The sequence below is a fragment of the Barbus barbus genome (genome assembly GCF_936440315.1).
Source record: "Barbus barbus genome assembly, chromosome: 48".
Classification (NCBI taxonomy): domain Eukaryota; kingdom Metazoa; phylum Chordata; class Actinopteri; order Cypriniformes; family Cyprinidae; genus Barbus; species Barbus barbus.
Window position 1 is genome coordinate 10,389,318 of NC_136726.1, and position 23,549 is coordinate 10,412,866.

General features: G+C 35.5%; 1 protein-coding gene across 3 annotated transcripts in view; it reads left to right on the forward strand.

Annotated features, from left to right (window-relative positions):
* The window catches only part of cadps2 (Ca++-dependent secretion activator 2), a 150,956-nt gene that overhangs the window by 13,894 nt on the left and 113,513 nt on the right, over positions 1–23,549 (forward strand). For all 3 annotated transcript variants that reach the window (XR_013783952.1, XR_013783953.1, XM_079411890.1), the window contains exon 2: positions 8,381–8,494. Coding sequence is in view for 1 of the 3 variants with exons in the window: in XM_079411890.1 (XP_079268016.1) it covers positions 8,381–8,494 (114 nt within the window). In the remaining 2 variants the exon portion in view is untranslated. The remainder of the gene's footprint in view (positions 1–8,380; positions 8,495–23,549) is intronic.

The following is a 23,549-nucleotide window of genomic DNA, read 5'->3' on the forward strand; positions in this document are numbered from 1 at the left end:
AAAACTTGTTAGCATGGACGTAATTGCAAAAAGGTGGATTGAAAAAAAATTGTCAGTGTTTTCATTGAGATAATGTTGTTTTCTCTGTGTACTGGATGCTGTGACACAGTGACGCTAAAACAAATTCCTTGTATGTGCAAACATACTTGGCAGTAAAGCTCTTTCTGATTCTGAGATGCTTTCAAGAGTGAACTTGACTTTCAATCTCCACTTCTTGGTCAGAAAGCCTTTTCAAAAGTGGCTCAGGGTTGCATTTCAGTAGGAGAGTAGTCTTCTACAATCAACTATAAACTTGGTAGAAGGATCTGGAACCTCTTTTTCATGGGCCAATCATTTCCCGTTAGATATAATAAGTTTGAGACATGAACGAAAACCACATCTAGACCATATAAAAAACGAGTTAAAGGCTTACTGTAGACTCTGTTGGTAGTTTGGACTATTTCCTGTAATATTGAAGTAATTTAAACACATGGAGGAGAGTGAATCAACACAGAATGAAACGGAAGAACTGAAAGCTTCAGTTAATGACACCGGCAAAGGATATAAGTATCGCTTTTTATTTTTATAAAATTTTTTATTTTTTTTTCCTTTTTACGTTTAATGTTGTTGTATGCATTTGCCAATTTGATTTAATTTCTGTATTTTCTTAAATGGGTGTGTATAGATTATTTACAGAGTGTTAACTTTTAGTTTTAGTTACTTTTTCTTATTTGTAAGTCTCTTTGGATAAAAGTGTCTGCTAAATGACTAAAAGTAAAAGTAAAATGGCAGTGAATGGTGGTTGAGATTTTGAAGCAAAATAAATCACCTCCATCCATCATAAAAAGTGCTCCACACGGCTCCAGGAGGTTATTAAAGGCCTCCTGAAGCGAATCGATCCATTTGTGTAAGAAAAATATAGATCTATATTTAAAGCTCTACAAACTAACTGTCTACGTGCATTCACGAGAGAGTGGCGTTCCAGCGGATGGCGTAGGACGCAGGTGTAGCATAAGCTCTGGTGAGAAGTGACAAACGTGGAAGCGCAGCGGAGAAAGTGAAACAAAACACTGGTCACAAATTATAAGTACAAAACGAGGATTTGTAAAGAGATATGTTGGAGGATTTCGATATAAGCCAAAAGGAGACTGGCTTTCCTTTGCTGTAAACAAAACTTGGTTCTTGCGAGACTAGCATGTTCTCACCAGAGCTTACGCTTACATCCTAGATCGTCCGCTGGAACGCTACTCTCTCGTGAACACACGTACAACAGTTAGCTGAAGCTAGAGATTACAGTCTATAAAGTTTTATATATAGATATTTTTCTTACAAAAATGCATTGATTCAGTTCAGAAGGCCTTTTAACCCCCAGAGCTGTGTGGAGCACTTTTTATGATGGATTTATGCACTTTATTTTTCTTCAAAATCTTGGCCACCATTCACTGCCATTAAGAAATGTCCTGCTTTTACAAGCTTTATAATATAACTTTTTAATGATTGTATTCGTCTGAAAGAAGAAAGTCGAATACACATAGGCTAGGATGGTTTGAGGGTGAGTAAATCATGGGATAATTTTCATTTTTGGGTGAACTATCCCATAAACAATGATAGGAAATGACTGAATAAACGGCAAGCCAGAGAATTTCCTTCCTGACCTTAGGTCTCTGGCAGAAAATGGTGCTGGTAACTTTCACTTAGAGAGCAATCACCTTTCAGAAAGTTTGGTTGTTACCCTCAAATATTGAGGTTTACAACACTCCAAACCTAAATGTAGGCACACTTTGGTTTGAGTGGCTATTTGGTGCCATTTGGCAATGCGTTTCCACTAATGGGCTTGAACAAAGGCTCGTGGCGGAGACAGGAGCAGCCATCAGAGTTGTTAGCTCTGCATGTTGTTCTGTGATAAATGTCTGCAGCGTTTCTTCTCCATTAGCTCCCAGTGGTGCCAGTGGGAATCACTGTAGTATACACATACACATGTTCTCTCCTCACTCTTTATTGTTCTCTGTTTTCCTCTCTCTCTCTTTGCTTTTTGCCAGTTAATACTCATAGGAATTGCTAGGGGTGAATGTTTGTTTAGGAAAAACTCAATCACAGGTAGACCTGAGCCTATATGGAGTGGAGGAAGCTTGTCAGGTAGCTTCTGATTGAACTAAATCGTTTTTCTCTAACAAAGTCAAATGTAACACGCTTGTGAGTCTGTAGTAATTGCTCACATGGCAGGGTTGTAAATTTTAATCCTAGGCTGTGCTCAGCATGGCTTACCACTATATTACTATTTTTGATGTATATAATATGTATACTGCTCATAGCATGCAAATATATATTTTTTCTTTCTTTTTGTATGGGATATCTGGATAATCTAATTTGCCAAAAATGTGCAATGTACAACAGAGCTGGATGTGCTGGACAATGTATCCCAAAAAGCTATTTGTTTATTTGTTGTTGTTTTTTAAGTAATATCAGCTCTGCATTTCATTGCTGAAACCTCATTATTTTTATTCATTTTTTAATATTATTTATTTTAATAAAATTGGAATAATAGAAAATAAATAAGATGATATACAACTGTATTTTTTCGATAGACTGTGTTCGCTTAATAAAACATGTACTTGATGTCATATGAAGCTGTGTTTGAAGTGTTTGTCATTGCATAACATTTTTACTTAAAAAATAGTTGGCAGGTCGCTGTTTGAGTATAGGATGCTATGGAGTATAATTTCACAGTCTAACTTTCTGGCTATCTCCTTAATTTGATGTTTGTTTGTAGATTGTTGTGCTTTGCATTATCTAATATTACATAGGCCTACTGGTGTTTCAGTGAAGAGATGCATTGAGGCATGTTTGTTGAAGGAGAGGTGAGTGTATGTTTGATTAGTAGGAGGAGTGTATGTTTGTCAAGGCTTGGGACGAGAGTTCCAGGTGACACCTGTTCCCAGACAGACTTGTGGACTTACTCTCTTGAGTCTAGTGATACTTGATATGTTGGAATGAATGAAAAGTTACCCTTTTTCAACAGTGATCACTATGAATCATGATAGTCTTTTAGTTCCTTGATGGTGTTAAAGGGATAGTTCACCTTAAAAATGAAAATTGTCATCATTTACTCACCCTCATGTCGTTCCAAACCTGTATGATTTTCTTTCTTATGCTGAACACAAAAGAAGATATTTTGAAGAATGATTTTGAAGATATTTCGAACAGTTGTTGGTCCCCATTGACTTCCATAGTATTTATTTTCTTATTGTGAAAGTCAATGGGGACCAAACAACTCTTTGCTACTTCAAAATTCTTCTAAATATCTTCTTTTGTGTTCAACATAAAAAAGAAACTTATACAGGTTTGGAACGATATGAAGGTGAGTAAATCATAACCGAATTGTCAAAACTTTTAGCTTCATTCTGTGCCTGTGTAACAATTTCAATACCTTTTAATTTTGTTAAACTGTATCTATTGTAGAACTTTGACTTCTTAGCTTGAAATACTTCAGACATATTTTTAGTCTAAAAGATGATCTGAATGTCTGTACTCATCAAGGAAGGGTGGCAGCTGGTATTCGTTTCATGATTGGTGTTTTACCCTTTGCCGCTGATATAAAAAACAGAAAGCGACTTGCTGGTCCTTGGAAGCCACGCAGTGGATGATGTTGCCATGACGATGTGAAGGGGTTGTCATGCTCAGGGAGTGGCAAAAGCAAAATGCCATCAATGGAAGGAGAACAAAAGAAAAATAAATTTTAAGAATGAGAAAATGGAGACCATCTGTATAACAGGCTTGTGATATAACGGCAAAAGAAACAAAAAGAAACTCACAAACCTGTACTAAGTGAGCAACTATATATATACACACTAGATGAGGTGGTCTCATGCCCTCAGAACCCTTTGGGAGCAATAATGATGTTTATTAAGTGCTTTTGTTGTGTTTTTGGGTGGGTGTGTGAACTAGAGTAAACCTGAACGCTAAGGCTAAAATGCTTTCGCCCACCACAGTCACCATTTGAGAGATTTTCTCAAAAGTTTCACCATTAGAGCCACAAACCAGTAAACTTTTGATTTCTATCCTTCTCATGTGAATTACCTCCAACCATTACCCAGCAAGCAGGTTGTCCTCGGCTGATTTTACACTTGCTTTGGAAAAAATTAAGTTAGATTTTATGGATGGCGCAATATACAGTACCTGTATTGCAGTATATCAAAGTATCTGGTTGACACTCCAACACTGTTCTTTTGACCATGATAATTGTGTTGTGAAAATCTGATATCTTGACGACTGTTTGACAGTTCGATCCCAGTACTTAGCTGTCTTTGCGAGTCTCTTATTATATTCATTATATACGTGTCCACTTTATACCACTATGTACAAATAGCAGCTATTTAAGTGCGACTAAATGCGAATTTCATTTTCCATTTTTCACTTTTTTCACAGACCCTCGAAAAACCACTTTCACACCAGACAATATACTGTAAAAAATACCGTAATGCCCTTTTCACCGTCAGCATCTTGCAGTTACTAGAAGTCATGCTATTACATGCTGCTTCTTCAGAGACAAAATTTGGACCGTATCTCCTCTTAGATTTTTCAAGCTAGAACCACCAAACTCGGGTCAGACCTTCAGACTGGTATAACACGGGTTGCGAGTCTTATCCGACTTATGATTTTCTTATGAAAATTTGACTTCTGAATGAGACGATCGAAACTATGAAAAGTCCCATAGACTTTAATTGAGGGGGGTCAAAACTTTTGTACAATAAGACTTATACCCCCGGTTTCACAGACTTAAGCCTAGTCCTAGACTAAAATGTAAGTATGAGCTGTTTCAACTGAAATAAACTTGCACTGACTGATCTTAAAATATATCAGTGCCTTTGTTTTGTCTCAACATGCATGCCAGTAATGTTTTTTCTAAGCATGTTTATAAAAAATTACTTAAATGTCCTAATTGATCTATGACCTAATCCTGGCTTAGTTTAAACCCTGTCTGTGAAACCAGGCCATAGAGTGTTTAAGCTGTCTGTCACTAGCAAAGTTGAATGATTATCCTAGTACAACATGATAAATCATACTGGCAACGTACTTAAACATGTCTAATCAAACAACATGCTAATTGTGTTAGAAACATACTAGCAACATGCTAATCATGTTAGAAACTTGTAAATCATGCTTAAAACATGCTAATCATGCTAACATGTTAAAAACATGGTAATCATGCTAAAACATGCTAATCATGTTAAAACATGCTAGCAACATGGTATTCATGTTAGCAATAAGCTATTTATGCTAGAAACATACTATCAACATGTTAACAACATGCTAATCATGCTGGCAACATGTTAAATCGTTATCAATGTATTAAATTGTGCTGCAATATGGTATCAACAATCTTATCTATTTAAACTTCAAGCTTTTACAGCTGCTTTAGTCAGGCTAGGCTTTCTCAAGCCAACTTCAAAGTTTGTTTACAAACTGTATTCCTCTAGTTTTTACTGCAGCACATCTAATTTGTGATCATTTCAAATGATATGGCTAGTTGAACAGTCTACTGTTCACTTTAGTTCATAGGACAACCTCGAGCAATAAAATTCCTCTCTGTGTGCACTAGGGGAGGCACAATAGCGATTGTCGGAGTCTAAAGAGAAATTATGGAAATTTGGTTGCTTTTTTTTTATGACGCATGGCCACCAGTATTAAGGTGGAATACTGCCACCTTCTGTGTTGGAGTGTCAAACAAATGCTTTTATACATTTGGTATATGCTTTTATCCAAAGCGACTTATGGCGGGCACACACTGCACGATTTTCAAAGTTGTAGGACGCTGCTTGTCTCACACAGCACGACTGTCTAGGGTACCGTCTAGTTGCGATTGGTGATGGATCAGTTACAGGGGGACACACATTACTCAACTTCTCAATAGGAAGAATCACCAACAACTCTGTCTGGTCTCCAAATGACATTTCATATATGAGACTTGATACAGGAAATAATGCAAGATCATGCGAGAGACAGGTGTTCTCATGCAAGAATAGATTTGTTTGTCAAAAACAGTATCCTGCAAAAGCATCAGAGCATCTCTCAGATCACGTCTTTGATAACACACATTATGCGTTTATCACTCGTGAGAAACCAGCACCGATTTGCTTCTGATTCTGGGCATTTGTCGGTGATGTCCACAAAACTGTCAGTGAGTGAAAATCAGGGCTAAAATCGTGCAGTGTATGCCCGGCATTACATTGCATTCAAAGTACATGCTTTATCGCTTTATCAGTTCTTCTTTTTCCTGGGAATTGAACCCATGATCTTGGTGTTGTTAGCACTATGCTCTGCTGTTTAGACTACAGGAAGGCAGTTATTAGTGATGAATTATTTGCAATATTTTTAACACTATCAATATTTATTTATCATCAGTACTGATATTGCAACAGTTTTATCCATTTCATCACTTTTTTTCTTTGCCATTCACTCCATGCAGGTATAAGGGATATTTCAAGCAACTCTGTCCATATGCTTGAAATGGTTGCATTGCCTACAAACAATTGAATTGCTGGCTCACAAAGAGACGAGGCCGAATCGATCACAACTGAAAGTGAATAAGCCACTGAAAGCGAGACAACAGTGAGTGCTACATGGAGGAAATGCAAGCACTGTGCTGTAGCTTGGTGCTGATGACATAAACAAGTGCTCTATTGCACTTATTAATGACCACCTCTGGTTAAAGCGCTAACAGCGTCTGCAATCAGAAACATATTCTCAACATTGTAAACAACTCCAGTTACAGTATGTGTGTACAGTATGTTTGAATCTGCATAGGATCTGTTTGTAGAAACGGATTTAGAAACGGATGTTTGCTAGAATGCTAATTTAAAGACTTCATGAGGCATAGCGTCAGATGTTCAGCAGATTCATGCCATCAAATTAAGGATATCCCGTAGGTTGCAACAACTCGGTGGGAATTTTAGAATTTACAGTGACTATAAAACCGTTGACTGTCATAGCACATTTAATGTCTGTTACATTTGCCTGTGGGCTCACCATGCATTTGACAGGAAGCAAAATAAACAGAGCATTTTGCTACACAACTTCACTGCTCTTCAGGATCACGGTCAGGGTCTACTGGTGCTTTATGCTCTAATACGATGCATCTTGAATTTCTAAAACATTTTGATATAATAGTGTTTACATCTGAAATGACTGCTTATGTCCTTAGAAGTATATGTCCTTCAAGAGTGATTTGTGAGATAGGTGTGCAACTTGATATCTTTACATGGCTTATGTGCAAACAAATCTGACTTTTATTCATCGTTTATGCTTTGTACAACATAACATTTCCTACTGAAAATATATTGGAGAAAAATCGGATGTACCTAAAAGCACATTCATAAGTTTGGGTTAATGCTTTTGAAAGAAATATCTTCTGCTCACCAAGTTTGCTTTCATTTGATCAAAATTACAGTAAAAACTGTAATGGTGTGAAATATTATTAAAATTTAAATAAAATGTTTGTATTTTGATATATTTTAAAATGTAATTTATTCCTTTAATGCAAAGCTGAATTTCCAGCATCATTACTCCAGTCTTCAGTGTCACATGATCCTTCAGAAATCATTCTATTATGCTGATTTGAAAACTCACGAAACATTTATAATTATCAATGTTTAAAACAATTGTGCTGCTTAATATTTTTGTGGGAACCATGCATTTTTGTGTTAACTCTAGACAAAGTCTCTGCAAAAGCCGGTTTTCAAAATGGCCATCCTGGATGTCAATTTATGATGAGTCATAACTATGATTATGGCTAAGAAAAGCAGTTAATAGTCCTGATTTTTTTTAAGCAGCCTCCTTTCATGCTCCATCTGGGTAAATTTGTTTAGAAATAACCCCCTCCAAATAACATCAAAGGCTATGACTAATGTTTTTTTTTCCAAGCATACTTTTTATTGTATTTTTTTCTGAAGAAAAATATCGCTATTTTGAATAAAGATGTTTTTCCTCTAAAACATTACCAATGCATTTGTTCTGTAGTTCCTGCTGAGTTTACATCAGCTTTGGAAGCACATTAAAGGATGGGGAAATAATTGTGTTTTCCCACTCATTATTCATTACCAAAACATCAATAACACGCGCCTAAATCAACATTTATGAATACAAACAAGTAAAATGAGGGGATTTGTACTCATGGAAAGCCATTTTCATGTGCTTTAGAAGTGAACCGCAGTTAAAGAATAACATCATTTAGCAGAAAATGGCATTTTTATGTTGACATGCTTAGTGTTGCCAGAAGAGGTGCTACAGTGAGCATTATCATAAACTCTGTTTTCCTATGGTTATTTATTTATGCTAATGAAAATGAGATGCCACAGATAGATCATCAGTTAACTCTTGTTTTTTTTCTCTTGTCTGTTTTCAGCTGAACAAGCAGCAGTTCCAGGTGGTGAAGGAGCGTTTCCAGGCCTTCTTGAAAGGAGAGACGCAGATTGTCGCAGATGAGGCTTTCTGCAACGCTGTGCGCAGTTACTATGAGGCAAGACTCTCTGATTTTCATTTCTATTTCAAATAGACTTTCACATTTTTTGGCAGTTAGGATGTGACCAGAATGTTTACAGCTGGAATTTTGATGAGGAACAAATTTCACAACCATTTAAAAGTTTTATAAACACTGTAAAAACATTTTTGAAGTTTTGAAGATTATTGACTTGTTTTACTTAAAGGAGACATATTATGCCCCTTTTTACAATATGTAATAGAAGTCTGTGGTGTCCCCAGAATGTGTCTGTGAAGCTTCAGCTCAAAATACACCACAGATCATTTATTATATCATTTTGAAAATGCCTATTTTGAGTGGAAGCAGAATCCAAATCAGCTGCTGCTCCTGCCACCTTTCCAGAATAGAGCTGTGCCATTTCAGCTCGTACCTGCTAAAAACATCTGTTTTTAAGTGCATTTTGTTCAAGTTTGTGGATCTCATCCGAAAGCAAGTGTGACTAAAGGCTGGAATACACTACATGACTGTTTTTATGATGATTTTAAAACATTAGGCATCATACACTTACTGACTTTGTAAACGGTTACAGAGAAAAATTGGAATAATACACTAAATGCCTGAGAAGCACACACTACCAATTCAGTTCAATTCAAGTTTATTTGTATAGCGCTTTTTATGATACAAATCGTTGCAAAGTTTCTACATTATATTTAGGAGTAGGTTATTAGTGGTGACTATGGTAGAAATGTACAGTAAGAACCTTACAGTTAGTTACAAATTACACGTAATCAAACAGATGTTGAACACTATTAACTGCAATGATTATATGTTGCAATTAAACTTTGCGATTGTGAGTTTTATATGTTGTTCCAGGGTTAGCATCATCACTACCAGACTCTCAAGCGTTCTGAACATGACAAACTCATGCAGAAACATGTCTTGCTGTTAGATGCATGACAAATGCTAATGCTAAAAATATCAAACATGATAATCTTCAAGCTGGATGGAACCAAAATCTGAAGGCCAAGTCTGTTCTCAATCATGCACAGTGTAAGATCTGTCAACTCCAACTGCGTTTTTAATGATGAGATTATAAATGGTGCCTGAAGGCAAGTTTAAAAAAAGTTAAATTCTTTAGTGTCTCTTTTCTCTTAGCTCTTGAACCGACCTACAAAAACCCAGATCCAAGAAGAGAGATTTTTTTAAACACCCACAGGAGAAATGCTTGGAGCTTTGTGCTGTGGTCAGCTGATAAATTATTGAAAATTGATTGGCTGAATTCTGTATGTGGAGTGCTGCTCGAGTGGACTTTCCTTCAATTGCTTCCACGCTGTTTTTTTTTTTTCTTTCAGACAGTCACTTTTTATCTTTATTCATGTCTTTCATGTTCGTTTAACGATACGATGAGGCATGCAATGTTTCCAGAGAATAACGAACAGGCACAACAGATGGTCCGCTGAATCAGACCGTATCTATGTACAGTATATTCATCAAACAAGCCTTTGTAATCAGTGTTTTTACCTTTCACATCTTAAATTGTCAGTCACCCTCTTTCTTGCTTTCATCACTCTCTCTTAATTTCTTTTTCTTTTAGAACAGGACATGCCTATCATGTCCTAATAGGATCATCATATCATATCAGTTGACTCTCCGCTCTATTAATTGCACTGGATGGGAAGCAGCTCTTTGAAGTTGGGTCTGATAGTCGCTCATGTACATGTGGAGGATTCTGGGTTGGCTGATCAAAGTTCCCTATTTTCATTCACTGGCCATCGTGCTCTTTATCAAAGCATCTCTTCGGGTTCTGTTGGGCATTTTTGTAGCATACGCCAAAGTGTGCCACCAGGGACTTGTGGACACTGTAGGAGTTTAAATGTGGTTCTATAGTGAACATTGTTTCGAAGATGAAGAGGAGCAAGAAATGACTGATAGGGGTTGCACTAGTAGTTAACTGCTTGGTTAGTTTATCACTTGTTCATTGCATTCTAGTTTTGTCACATTGCATCACTTTAAGTGCAGAGAGTAAAAATGGGTAATCATGCAACGTGTATGGAATGCATAAGTGTCAACAAAATCTCATAGCCACCAAATTCAAAAATCTGTCATCCAGGGAATAAATATGTCTTAGGCAGCAGTTTTACCACAAATACAGACAAGTGATACCAACTCAACCACCAGAAATACTTAATTGTGTCTGCTTTACAATGAAACACAAGCTCATTGCAACCGATAAATTGTTGCTATTGTAAGCCTATGCATTTGACAACTATATTTTTTTAAATAAACCATTATATTTCATAATTAAAATCTATTTTCACAATCATCTTGAGTGAGGCGCGGGTTAGTCCGAGTGAGGGGGCGAGCTCTGTCTGAGCTCTTTCCATTTAAAATTGGAGGCAACCACTGTATTTGAATCATGATCCAAACAAAGACATACATGCAGCATTAGCATTTATTTCATCTAAATAGACTGTATAATTTCAAAATTTGAAGCAAAAACAGAATGGTCTGACTTTAGTTTTGTGAAACTATACTACATAAAACATAACTGACCGAAACATCAGATGAGCTGAGACGCAATGATACAGCAATGTGCATTTCCAGATACAGAAACATTAGAAAAAAGGTGTGAATTTAAATTGGGTAACACTTTATAATAAGGCGTCATTTGTTAACATTAGTTAATATTACTAATTAGTACTATACTAATTAGTTGTTGAAAATACAGTTGTTGATTGTTTACTCATGTTAGTTCACAGTGCATTAACTAATGTTAACAAACACAACTTGTGATTTTAATAATGCATTGGTAAATGCTGAAATTAAAATGAACATTAACTAAGATTAATAAATGCGGTAGAAGTATGGTTCATTCTTAGTTCATGGCTACTAGTGTTGTTAACTAATGAAACTTATTGTAAAGTGTTACCCTAAATTGTTTGTGCTTTTTATGATACAGAGCTCCAACGCCACACTTTTCACCGCATGTCATTTGATTCATGTTCTTGTTCCTTATTTACAATTTTGACATCCAGGATGTAGGCGGCTACATAAATTAAAGATTAATTTTGAATTAATTAACATTTTGCCAGTGGTTGTCGCATACATTTCACACCTAGACAGAAATGTTTTTTATCCTTGTGAAACGCAGTCATGCAGCATAACTTTAAGAGTGCTTTATCATCTGCAGTATGAAGTAAATATAGACCATCTAAACATCTTTTTCCACTTCTCACCTCGGGTCAAACAGAGTTTCGCTTTTCCGGTCTCTTTCTCTTGAAGTTTTGAAAATGTTCGCCCTTTCTGTTTAATCTTTGAGGTCCAGTTTAGCTTCATTAGGCTCCAGAGATCTTCATTACTAGTCTGTCATACATTTCAGATTGCTTAAATGCTGTTTTCACTGACAGGATATAAATGTCTTCCTCCTGAAGGGTTAGAAATATTTTAAAGGTGACTGTGAGGGAAAGGGTTTAATTTACCTGTACAATTTTCCATTGTGTATCCATCATCTTGCCAGAAATTCTTCTGTTTAATTTTTTTCGAACTGCTTTCATAATATTTAATGTAAGTAATAGGCTATGTAAATAATAGGGTTCAAGAGACCAAGCTATATTTTCAGCCATGACTCTGTGAAAAAGTGATATTAAGTATTAACACATTATAAATATTAAAATATAACATTGTAATACATTTTAAATATTACAAATGTTTCAATGTAAATTAATGTATCATAAATATTTAATTTAAGAATAATATATTAAACATTGCATATTAAACAGCAAAACATTGCTGTATATATTTCCTAAATAAGAATGTACTTGTGTGATTCCTAAATATTAAAATATAATATTGTATTAAATTGTAAATATAGCAAATGTTTAAATGTAAATGTTAATGTATAATAAATATTAAATGTAAGGATTTAATATATCAAAATATCAATGTTTAGTAAAACTTTATTACTTTTAGCCATGTAAATAATATAAGAAATAGACCAAACTATTGTCATACTCTGTGAAAAAGAGGTATTAAGTATAATACCTAAATAACATATCATAACTATATTACAATGTTATATTTTATTATTTTAAATATTACAAATGTTTACACATGGAACTTTGTATTGACCAATCAGCATCCAGGACCACAATTACCCATTTTAGAATTTTTTTTTTTATTATTATTATTCCAGGTAAAGTTCCTGTAACCTTAATTAAAGATTTGCTCGCAAATGATAGTGTTGTCAAATCAAAAGTCAGTTTTGAATAATTATCTAATGATATAGTGAATTACGTGTAAGTTGGTTGTTTTGGGGAATTTGATAAGATTCTGATGACACTGTATATGTAATTGATATCAGACATTATTTGCAGTTATTTGGTATGCAGGGCTCAGAATAAGCAGAATTTAACTAAGAAATAACCATTCAATGACCATAAGCTCAGTGTGTATATGTTCGCTAATTCAGTAGACCACACACACAGCCCCTGTCTCTGAATGCTTCTCATACTCGCTCCGCTCTGCCCCACGGTGCGCGTCTTGAAACGAATGTAAAATCCCAAATACTTAAAAATGAATAAACCAGCCGTGTGACATGTAAAACTTCAATAATTGACTAAAGAAATACAGTTCTTTATTTATAAAAAATAAACAAATCTTTCCTGTGAAATTCAGTAATTCTGTGAAGTACAGGTGTATCTCAATAAATTAGTATGTGTGGAAAAGTTCATTTCAGTAATTCAACTCAAATTGTGAAACTCATGTATTAATTAAATTCAATGCACACAGACTGAAGTAGTTTAAGTCTTTGGTTCTTTTAATTGTGATTTAGGCTCATTTAATAAAAACCCATCAATTCACTATCTCAACAAATTAGAATACTTCATAAGACCAATAAAAAAACATTTTTAGTGAATTGTTGGTGTTCTGGAAAGAATGTTCATTTACTGTATATGTACTCAATACTTGGTAGACGCTCCTTTTGCTTTAATTACTGCCTCAATTCGGCGTGGCATGGAGGTGATCAGTTTGTGGCACTGCTGAGGTGGTATGGAAGCCCAGGTTGCTTTAATAGCGGCCTTCAGGTCATCTGCATTGTTGGGTCTGGTGTCCCTCATATTCCTCTTGGCAATACCCCATAGATTCAGGGTTCAGGTCAGGCAATGAATCTAAAATATATGAAAGTTTCACTTTTTGAAATAACTTCCAAGAAAAAAAACCACTTTCTAATTTGAGATGCACCTGTACATAAATAATATTTTGGCATTCAAATACATCGCGAATAGGGAAACATTTGATTTTGTGTCGAATGAGAGACCCAACGTTGGTTTCAGTTTCGTTTTAGCCTAAATTAATTCGTTTTGGCTTAAGTCGTTTATAGCTAGCTTCTTATATTTTTAATTCTTGTTCTTTTCTAAATACTGTTATATTGAAAGAATTTGTTGTGGAGTGAGGGGAACTAAAATAGCCTAGCTATGTTTACAGTGTTTATTATAATGTTTGTAAACATTTTGCGTCGGCATTAGGCCTATTTCTGAATGAAATAATAAAGTCCAACTTATACGTGACTTTTCTCTCTCTCTCTCTCTCTCTCTCTCTCTCTCTCTCTCTCTCTCTCTCTCTCTCTCTCTCTCTCTCTCTCTCTCTCTCTCTCTCTCTCTCTCTCTCTCTCTCTCTCTCTCTCTCTCTCTCTCTCTCTCTCTCTCTCTCTCTCTCTAAAAAACTCAATTTTTTTTATACTCACAGCATATTTTAACCATGCAGCAAACCTTTTTAAATATTTTGATAAATTACTGAAAAAAATGAACATCCCTGAGATGAAGGGAAAAAAAATTAAAAAGAAAGAAAGAAAATAGGCCAAACATATCGGCCCAAAAAGTCGGCATCATATATCGGCCATCGGCTGCCCTGATTTCTAAATATCGGCATCGGCCAGAGAAAAACCCAAATCGGTCGACCTCCTAATACATACACCATTTATAAATTCAATCTATATATATCTATATATGTAAAGAACCTTTTGTTCTTTAAAATTTTGAATTGTTTGTAGCTTTATTTTTTTGTTTTTCATTTAAATGTTAAGTTTTGAAATTTTGTTGTATGCATTTGTCGTTTTTATTTAATTTATTTTTTAAATGTGTATAGGTAGTATTTATAAAGTTTTAGCTTTTAGTTTTTGATTTGTTTTTAGTTGTTGTAATACTACAAATACTACAATTTATTGCCTCTGCTGTCCTAATTTATATGTCGCTTTGGATAAAAGCGTCTGCTAAATGACTAAAATAATATACTTTTTTGGTTGTGGGACAGCAGTTTACACCAATTCTGTAGAATGGCCCTTATAGGACGCATCGAGGAGGAGCCCAAACTACACTCAATGGCCAAGTGATGCTGACATAGTTATGGTCCATGATATTGGTACAGATTCATGTGTAATAAACAGTTCTTTGTGACTGTATATAGTTCTCAAGTTGGACAAGACATTGTTACCGATTTAAGTGAACCTTAGTTCCCATGACATCTACAAGATGGATTGAAATGCTATAATAAAGACATGAAAAAATGAGAAATAAACATGACAGTATGACTGAAATGTTGAAGTGTTAAAAAATTAAACGTTTATTCTGTGGCACCTAGAAAAATAGATCTCATACATCTCACACACACACACACACACGCGCGCACAGAACGCCAGGTTACCAAGCTACCTGTTGTGTCTCAGAGCTTTCACACAAACATTTCTTTAAATATGAGAGTGATTCCCTTAATTTATCGTTTCATGTGTATGGAAAACTGGAGTCACTTTGGGGTTTTTTTGGTGCAAAGTAAGACACTCGTGGATCATAAAGGGTCATGTGCTTTGTGTGGTGACCGGTAATGTAAAACCTTCATAAAATACTCAATAGAGGATCTACGCTCTTTCTTAAGAGTGATAAAAGTGCTGTTTCTGACACAAAAAATAGATCTCATTTTCACGGTGTAGTCATAACTCTCATTAGCGCGTCAGTCAAGCAGGCGCTGCCTGCCACTGCTTTCATTGATTATGACAGAATGTGCTGTGAATTAAAGATGTAGGATTAGTCCCTGCAGATCCCCTCCTCTCCTCTCCGCTGAGACATTTTTAGTGTGTTTGCAGGATGTGGGAGCATCCCACACTGTTAGACATTTCTATCATTTCTACAGTAATTTACTGTATATCACACAGTATAATACTGCAAATTCCCTTTACAGTAAATAACTGTAATACCCTTTGCATCATGGGAATTTTCTGTGATGTCAGACCCCACATACAGAGACATACTGTATTTTAAAAAATTGCTGTGTGCTACTGTATTTGCTGTAACGGCCTCTTTGGTGCCATTCTATTGAGGTTGTTTTATTTCCCTCATTTCTTACATTTGGATTGACAAGATTTGCCTTACACCGTGTCTACAACGCCGCAACAGCTTAGGACTGACTGGATGTGTTACATCGCTTGTAATGATTGGAAAATCCGTTTGTCCTTCATGTCAGAAACAGCGCGAGCGCTTGGAGTTCATATGTACATCAGAAATATACCGGGGCATCACTTTACCGTCAAGTCACGCCATGTCCGAGGAAGACACGGAAGCAGTGCGGCCTCGCCGCGGGTTTTGTCCAGGGATGAACCCGCGAGAGTGGAAGAGTTCCGGAGAACATCTGCGCTGTCGATGCACCTTACGAGAGAATAAGCCAGCAAGTAAGGTGAAAATATATGTACGTTTGTCTGTGTGTTTGTGTAAGATTTTTGCACACTAGTTTTAACCTAGCAACATTTAGGCCCTACCCATCAAAAACATGGCAGTAACAAACCTTACCATGGTAAACTGTGCTATCATTTCAAACTAATTTTGTCAGTTTATTGAATTAAGTTACCGAATTAAAATAGTTTTTAACGAGCAACGCTTATCTTATATTAACATTAGGTTAACTAAGAGATTTGTGTATTCTATATGGGGTTTGCTTTTTAAAAGTGTGCCATTTCTACTTCTTGTTTTTCAGGGAAGACATTTCTGTCACTAATAAAGTGGATGGTGAGCAGAGGTGGTGGCCACGTTTGGCAGCACCTGGGTTTTGCAGATGGCTATGTAATCTTTGGCTGCTTGTCTTTTTACCCCATTATGTTTCTGTTGCCTAAAGATTCTTTGTGAGGTTAAATCCAGAGGACACAACATAATGCACTGCAAAACGTCTGACAGGAGAAATGGTGAAGATGCACTGTTCCAGCATCGGAAGACTGTATTTTTAAGTGTTATATATGCAATGTTTTAAATAAATAATTTGATATTTTGTAATTATTGTGTCTATTTTAATTGAATACCAGTAGTAAAAAAATTCTATATAAAAATTATTAAATCTAATGAAATCTATATTAAAATGAATGAATTACAGAAGTATACTGATTCATTTCATTTTTTACAGTAATTTAGTGTAAAACTACAGTTTGCAACTGTAAATAAAATACAGTTTGCTACTGTAAATCTTAATTACAGTATTCAGGTCTGAGAAAACATGGAATATTCTGCCATTATTTAATTTTTTTATGCATCCTTTTTTATTTTCCAGCTGTCTAGCATATTTCCTCCAGCCTGTTTATTATTTCCCACAATCTTCCATCTCCTCTAGCAACCTGCATTTGCAGATGCTGCGTGTTGTGGTGTTTGATAAAGGACTGATAAGAAGTCGTTTAGTGCTTGCTTTTTCCAAGTTAAGCCGCTCTGTACTGGCACTAAGCACAGAAACACATTGAATTAGAACACACTTCCTTTTATTACACTCTGAGGACCTGTCAAATCATCTTCAATTATAATAATAGAGCTGAAGAGCTGCCATTTTCCGCCTCTGTCCTCAGCCTTTGCCATTTATTGACTGTGGCAGCTTTTCATTGTGCACGGCATCGATATGTTGCCATAGACTTATTTTTATCAATAATGACATCAACCTTCCCATTACTGCCTAATAAAAATTTAAAAGTCATGATTTTGCACCATATGGGTGGTGGAAGCCTGATTATAAAAGGTCAGGGCTGGTCATTATAATAATTATAGGTGAGATTTCTGACCTGTGAATTGGAAAGTTGAAAAGATTTTTGTGCCCTTTGAGACATTTGACCTCAGGTCACCCCTCAAAACAGGCATTATTGATTACATTTATTTTGGAGATTCAAAGAAAAACCTTTAAACCTAATCTAAGCTTGCATTTTAGGGCATATCTCATCGCTGCTCCATTGACGCTTCAGACACGAATGATACATCAAATCATACGGCTTGTTGAAGAAAGGTGTGCTATTTCCACCTTTGTGGAGAGGTGTGCTATTTCTTTTCTTTCGATAATATAAACTTTATTTTTACTGGCTGTCAGACTGATAAATGACAAGTAGCCAAGTTTTATTGACTTGGATTCTTGTTGGAAATAACATTTGCTGGGGGAAATTTGTTAGAAAAGAGAGAGTTTTTGTGTCATTCATGTCACTGATTTCGATGATGTGCTCTTCTCAGAAATTATTTGGGCGATAAGAGCCCTTGTGACTTGATGGAATCAGTTTCACGTAACGAAAAATAATGTTGAAGTAATCTTCAATTCGCAAACACCGTTCAGTCCAAATGGATTTAGAGATTCAAACAGCGCTTTCGGCTCTAAGAAGAGGCTCTAAACCATGATTAATCTGGCTATATCTAGTTTGAACCACTCACACCAGCTGACTAACAGTCTAATAGCCAGACATTTGACTAAACTAGAGTCTAGTGCACGTTGGCCATGAACAGCACACTTCGACAGGAAGAGCCATCTGACTGACATGTAAAGTGGTCAGTCATAGTTTTATTTTTTTTTATTATTTGACATGTTGTTTAAAGATAGTTTACTAATGAGATATATATCATGGCCACATCACCACCTCGGGTGTGCATTAGCTATTTTCTAAGAATTCAATGGTTATTTATAATTATATAATTATATATTTATATTTATCGGTTTGAAAAATTTATTAATCACACATTAATTGCGATTAATCCTAAGATTAAAGTTTTTAAATATACTTTATATTGCAATTATACACATTCAAACTTCAAATTAATATACAAACAACATAAAGACAGTATATTTTTAATATTTGTTTAATGGCATCTTTTGATGCCTGAAGAGAGCTCTCTGACCATGACTGAAGGCCAGTATCACTGATACCAATACTACTGATGTCTCTATAAAATAGTTTTTACCCCTAATATTTAACAATTGACTATAGACTTTCAACATTACAGTATAATTGAAAGCTATCAATTTTAACATGTATTAGACAAAAAAAAAAAACTTCTAATTTAAGTGAACTTAAAACAATCTTCACATAAACCAATTATAATAAATATAAATTATCATATATAACTGTTTTGTGCCCTTCAGCAGAAATATGCAGAAATTGAAATGATCAAACACTAAATTCTAAGTAAATATAGATGAATCCTTTAAGCTATAAAAGTTATCGATTTCCTCTTTTCTTTAATGAACAGACCACCGCAGCTGGTTATTAGGTTATTTGCTTGATAGTTCTTTAAGAGTTGCCGCTGCTGAACATGACACGGATCTGAGTTAATTTTTCCAGTTTAACAGCATTAAAAATATTTAGCGCAGGGGCGGGGCTAGGGTTAGCCACCCTGCTTCAGTAGAACATCAGTGAACTGTGGATGAGATGTTGTCAGGCCGATTGTCAGTAAAAACTAAATGTCCTGTCCTGTCAGCCGTTATACTATGCTCGTAGCATGTACTCAGTTGCACGCACAAATACGGCGGTGCACGCTGTCGCCTGTATCATTTCATATTAAAGCATGAATGAAAATACGAGCATGTGCGTCAGATCCACGTCACGTTCAGTAGCTGCAGCTCTTAAAGTAATAGCAGCCAAATAACCTAATAATCAGCTGCTGTGATGTCTGTTAATCAAAGACCAAAAGAAAAAAAGAGGAAATCAATAACTTTTGTAGCTTTAAGGATTCATCTATATTTGATCTAGAATTTCGTGTTTGATAGCTTTATTCAATTTCTGTATATTTCCTACTTGCTGAAGGGCACAGGTAGCTAAATATAACATTTATTATAATGGGTTTATGTGCAGATTGTTTTAAGTTCACTTAAATTAAAGTTGTTATTTTTTTAAAGTCAAAATTAAAAAAAAATTGATAGCTCTCAATTATACTGTAATGTTGAATGGTTATAGTCAACGGTTAAATATTAGGGAAAAAAATACAATTTCCTAGAGACATAAGTAGTATTGGTATCAGTGATACTCTCCTTCAGTTTAAAAAAAAATATGCTACTAAGCAAATATTAAAAATATACTGTCTTTGTTGTTTCTAACAGATTTCTATCAGATTTGAGCTTTCCAGTTTGTAGAAGTACTTTCCAGTTCAGTTTTGTGTGGAACTGGTCAGTGGATGGACTGTGAGACTAGCTGACTCGTGACTACATGCTGGACATATACATGGCGGAGCTAAGGTGGAATACACACACCTAAAACATTTCACAGCATCCTCCGCAGCTTTGCGCGATGAGAAAGCCATTGTGGAATTAGAAGGATATCTGAAAGGTCAGGAGAAAGTGGGGGCCAGGTATGGATAAAGGGGTGAGAATCAAATCGATCCTGGGGTGCATTACTTACCGTATGACCTTTTACTTTAATTTTACCAAGAGTTGTGCAGTTTTGCATAAGTTAAGACGCCCGTATTCTTCAGGCGCCCCAGTAGTGTTTAATTGGTATTCCTAAATAGTTTGCTTAATTGCGTTTTCTCTAATTTCACTCCTGTAGCAGTGATTTGAATTTAAATTGGACATGGTAATCACATCAATTAAAAACAAACCTAAAATCACCATGGCCTTGAAAAAGAAATGGTATCAAATAAATTTGAACACTTCTTCAAAGAATAAAGGTTCCTTCAGTTCACTGTGCACTTTATTTTTAATGCTTTTGGGTCTATTCAGGCTAACATGTCCACCGCCAATAGTAATAAAATGCCTCCACAAGTTCAACCTTCAGCCTCCCTCTATTGTTATGGAAAAAACAGCCAATCAGTAAAAGCTGTATTCGGGTCCCCGCAGGTTAGAGCACTTATTTTCTCAGTGCTGTTTATGAAAATGATTTCAGCTGTGCTCGACGAGGGCAGACGGGGCAGGGAATTAGTGTTGAGAGGCTGTAGGATTTGCTGTATTGTAGTGATTAGGTAATGAAGTCAGCCCTCTTGCCGTATAGACGAGCTGTATGAGTCGCCTGAAGGCCATAACTGGTAGTTATGAGTTATGATAAAATAAGACCCGTTTTATGGATGGCTGATTGTGTAATGCAGCACAGTGGTCTGTAATTTTTGTGCTTGTGTCGTGCAGAAGTCCTGCGCCCCTTGGCCCAAATGTATAATCCGCCTCATGAATTCAATCATAATGTAACAGCACTTTAATGAAGATAATGTTGTAGAATATTAGTCTGGTTTTAAATCGAATAATAGGTTACACTTTACAATAAGGTTCAATTTGTTAACATTAGTTAATGCATTAGATAAAGTGAACTACCAGTGAACATTTTGTACTTTTTTTATTGATCTAAATTCATTTTTAAAATGATTACTTAATGATTGTTAGTTCATGTTAGCTACTGCATTAACTAATGTTATCATATTGAACCTTATTATTGATAAAGTGTAAAATAGTGCCTAAACTATTAATAATCATGTACTTTTTGAGAATTTAAGGGATGGTTTGGCCGAAAATGAAAACTTTGTCATTAATTACTCACCCTCATGTCGGTTCAAACCCGTAAGACCTTTGTTCATTCTCAGAGCACAAATTAAGATATTTTTGATGAAATCCGAGTGCTTTCTGACCCTGCATATACAGCAATGCAACTGACACGTTCAAAGCCCAGAAAATGATGCGGGATGTAACGATTAACCGTGAGCCGGTTGAAAATCCATTCAAATATGTGACGATTCAAATCGGTTGAGATGCTAAACAATATGAATGTATGTCTGAGGGGACCTTACTGTCTTAAGAGAATTTAGATGGCATTTTTTCTTTTCATCTTGCCTCTGTGGTATAATGCATATTAAGTGCAGCACTGCTGTGTCTACAGCGGAAACCAAGGAAACGCTTTAAGTATGGAGCGATTTTTGTGCCAATATTTATCAAACAAATCCAGTGTTTTGTAAATAAACACAATCTGCTTTGCAAAGAAAAACTCGACTTTCAAACAAACGCAAAGTGATTTTCAAATACAAAACTCTATGAGAGAAAATGCAGAGGTGCGGACAAATATATGTATTGTGTCTTACAACTGTGAGACTCATTTGCCTTTTTATGAGGAAACTTGGCTTGATTTTCTCACAAATGAGACAGGCTGATTTTCTCACACGTGTGCCGGCAGATTTTCTCACAAATGAGACAGGCTGATTTTCTCACACGAGTGCAATTGAGCAAGTTTCTTTTCCAAAACAGCAGATGGCGCTGTTGGTCAATTTACGCTAGTCTCCCGAGACCTGAAACACCTCTTTACCTTTTCAGACCAATATGAGTGGGGAACAGCTGAGTTTCTGTCTAACTATATCTATAATTAACCATTTAGATGTTTTCACAAAGCAGCCCTACTACAGTGTCAGTGAAATTCACAACAAGTGCTGTAACGTTGTTAACATGATTGATTAGTTCAAAAATCAAGAGTGACATGGATAAACATTTAACTAGGCTGTCTTTCCCTATAAAAACTGATCCATTCTCCGTACCTCTTATCCTCTGTTGGATCGCGGGATATAGAATATACATATATATTGATACAATTGTTCAACATTCAAAACGATGCAAATGTATAATAGATAGCAACAATATTGTGTACCAAAAATGAAAGCTTAGACAATTGAATTTAGTATCAGATATAGTAATATCACCCAAGAGGTCATTAATTATTAATTAAAAAAAATGAAAACAAATCACATTATTTAGTGCAATATCTAAAACTTTTTTTTTTTAAATGATGTAACACTGTGCAATCATTTGTCTAAAATAATTACGTATTTTTTAGTTTAGCAAAATGATGAATATTTATTTTCTGGTGTCACTCTTGTCCTGTCAATTGGGGAGAAGGATCAAGTGATAGGATCACGCTGATATAATACTAAATTCAGCATTTTAATAAAGAGTGGTTTAATAAACAGCGTGCTACACGGGTGAAGACACACTCTGGACAGCGAGGACTCTTCTAGCGATACCAAGGGTTCACACAAAACAAGGGGAGTCTGCGTTTAGCTATTATGCGGCCCGCAGTTGGAACCAGCTTCCAGAAGAGATCAGATGTGCTAAAACATTAGCCACATTTAAATCAAGACTCAAAACTCATCTGTTTAACTGTGCATTTGTTGAATGAGCACTGTGCTATATGTCCGAACTGACTGCAATACATTTTATGTATAATCATTTTCTTTAAATTTCATTTAAATCATTTTCTATATCATTTTAAAATTCCTTGTTTTTATTATTTTTATTTCCATGTTTTTATTGATTTTAATGTCTATTTCACTTTCTTTTATGTAAAGCACTTTACCACTGTGTATGAAATGTGCTATATAAATAAACTTGCCTTGCCTTGCCTTCTAGGAGTGACTCAGATGAATTAATTAAAAAATTAATCATTTCATTAATTTCAACAAATTTACCATCAATACAGACACTGCATATCTAGTCTTTGGCTGCATCCATTGCATCCGACACGTTTTCTCACAGACACGCACCCAACTGGGAAACTCAGGGCTTAAAGAAAATTTAGAGTTTCCCTCTCGTTACTATGACTTTGTGGTGGTGTTCATGTACGTTCTACTTGTAAATACGATCGGTCCGACATGACTTGAATGCACCATGTGGTTGATTTATCATCGCGTCTGAGTTTTTCATCTCACATATTGACCAGTCCCTCTGCTTCTGACTTTTTCATCATTGACTTACAGGGTGTCTTGAGGAATCAACCAGGCTTTTCCTTTAAATCCATTCCTAACACAAACACGCAACACAATAGACAAGAGTCCCGATATGTTTGTTTTGTTCCGAGTTA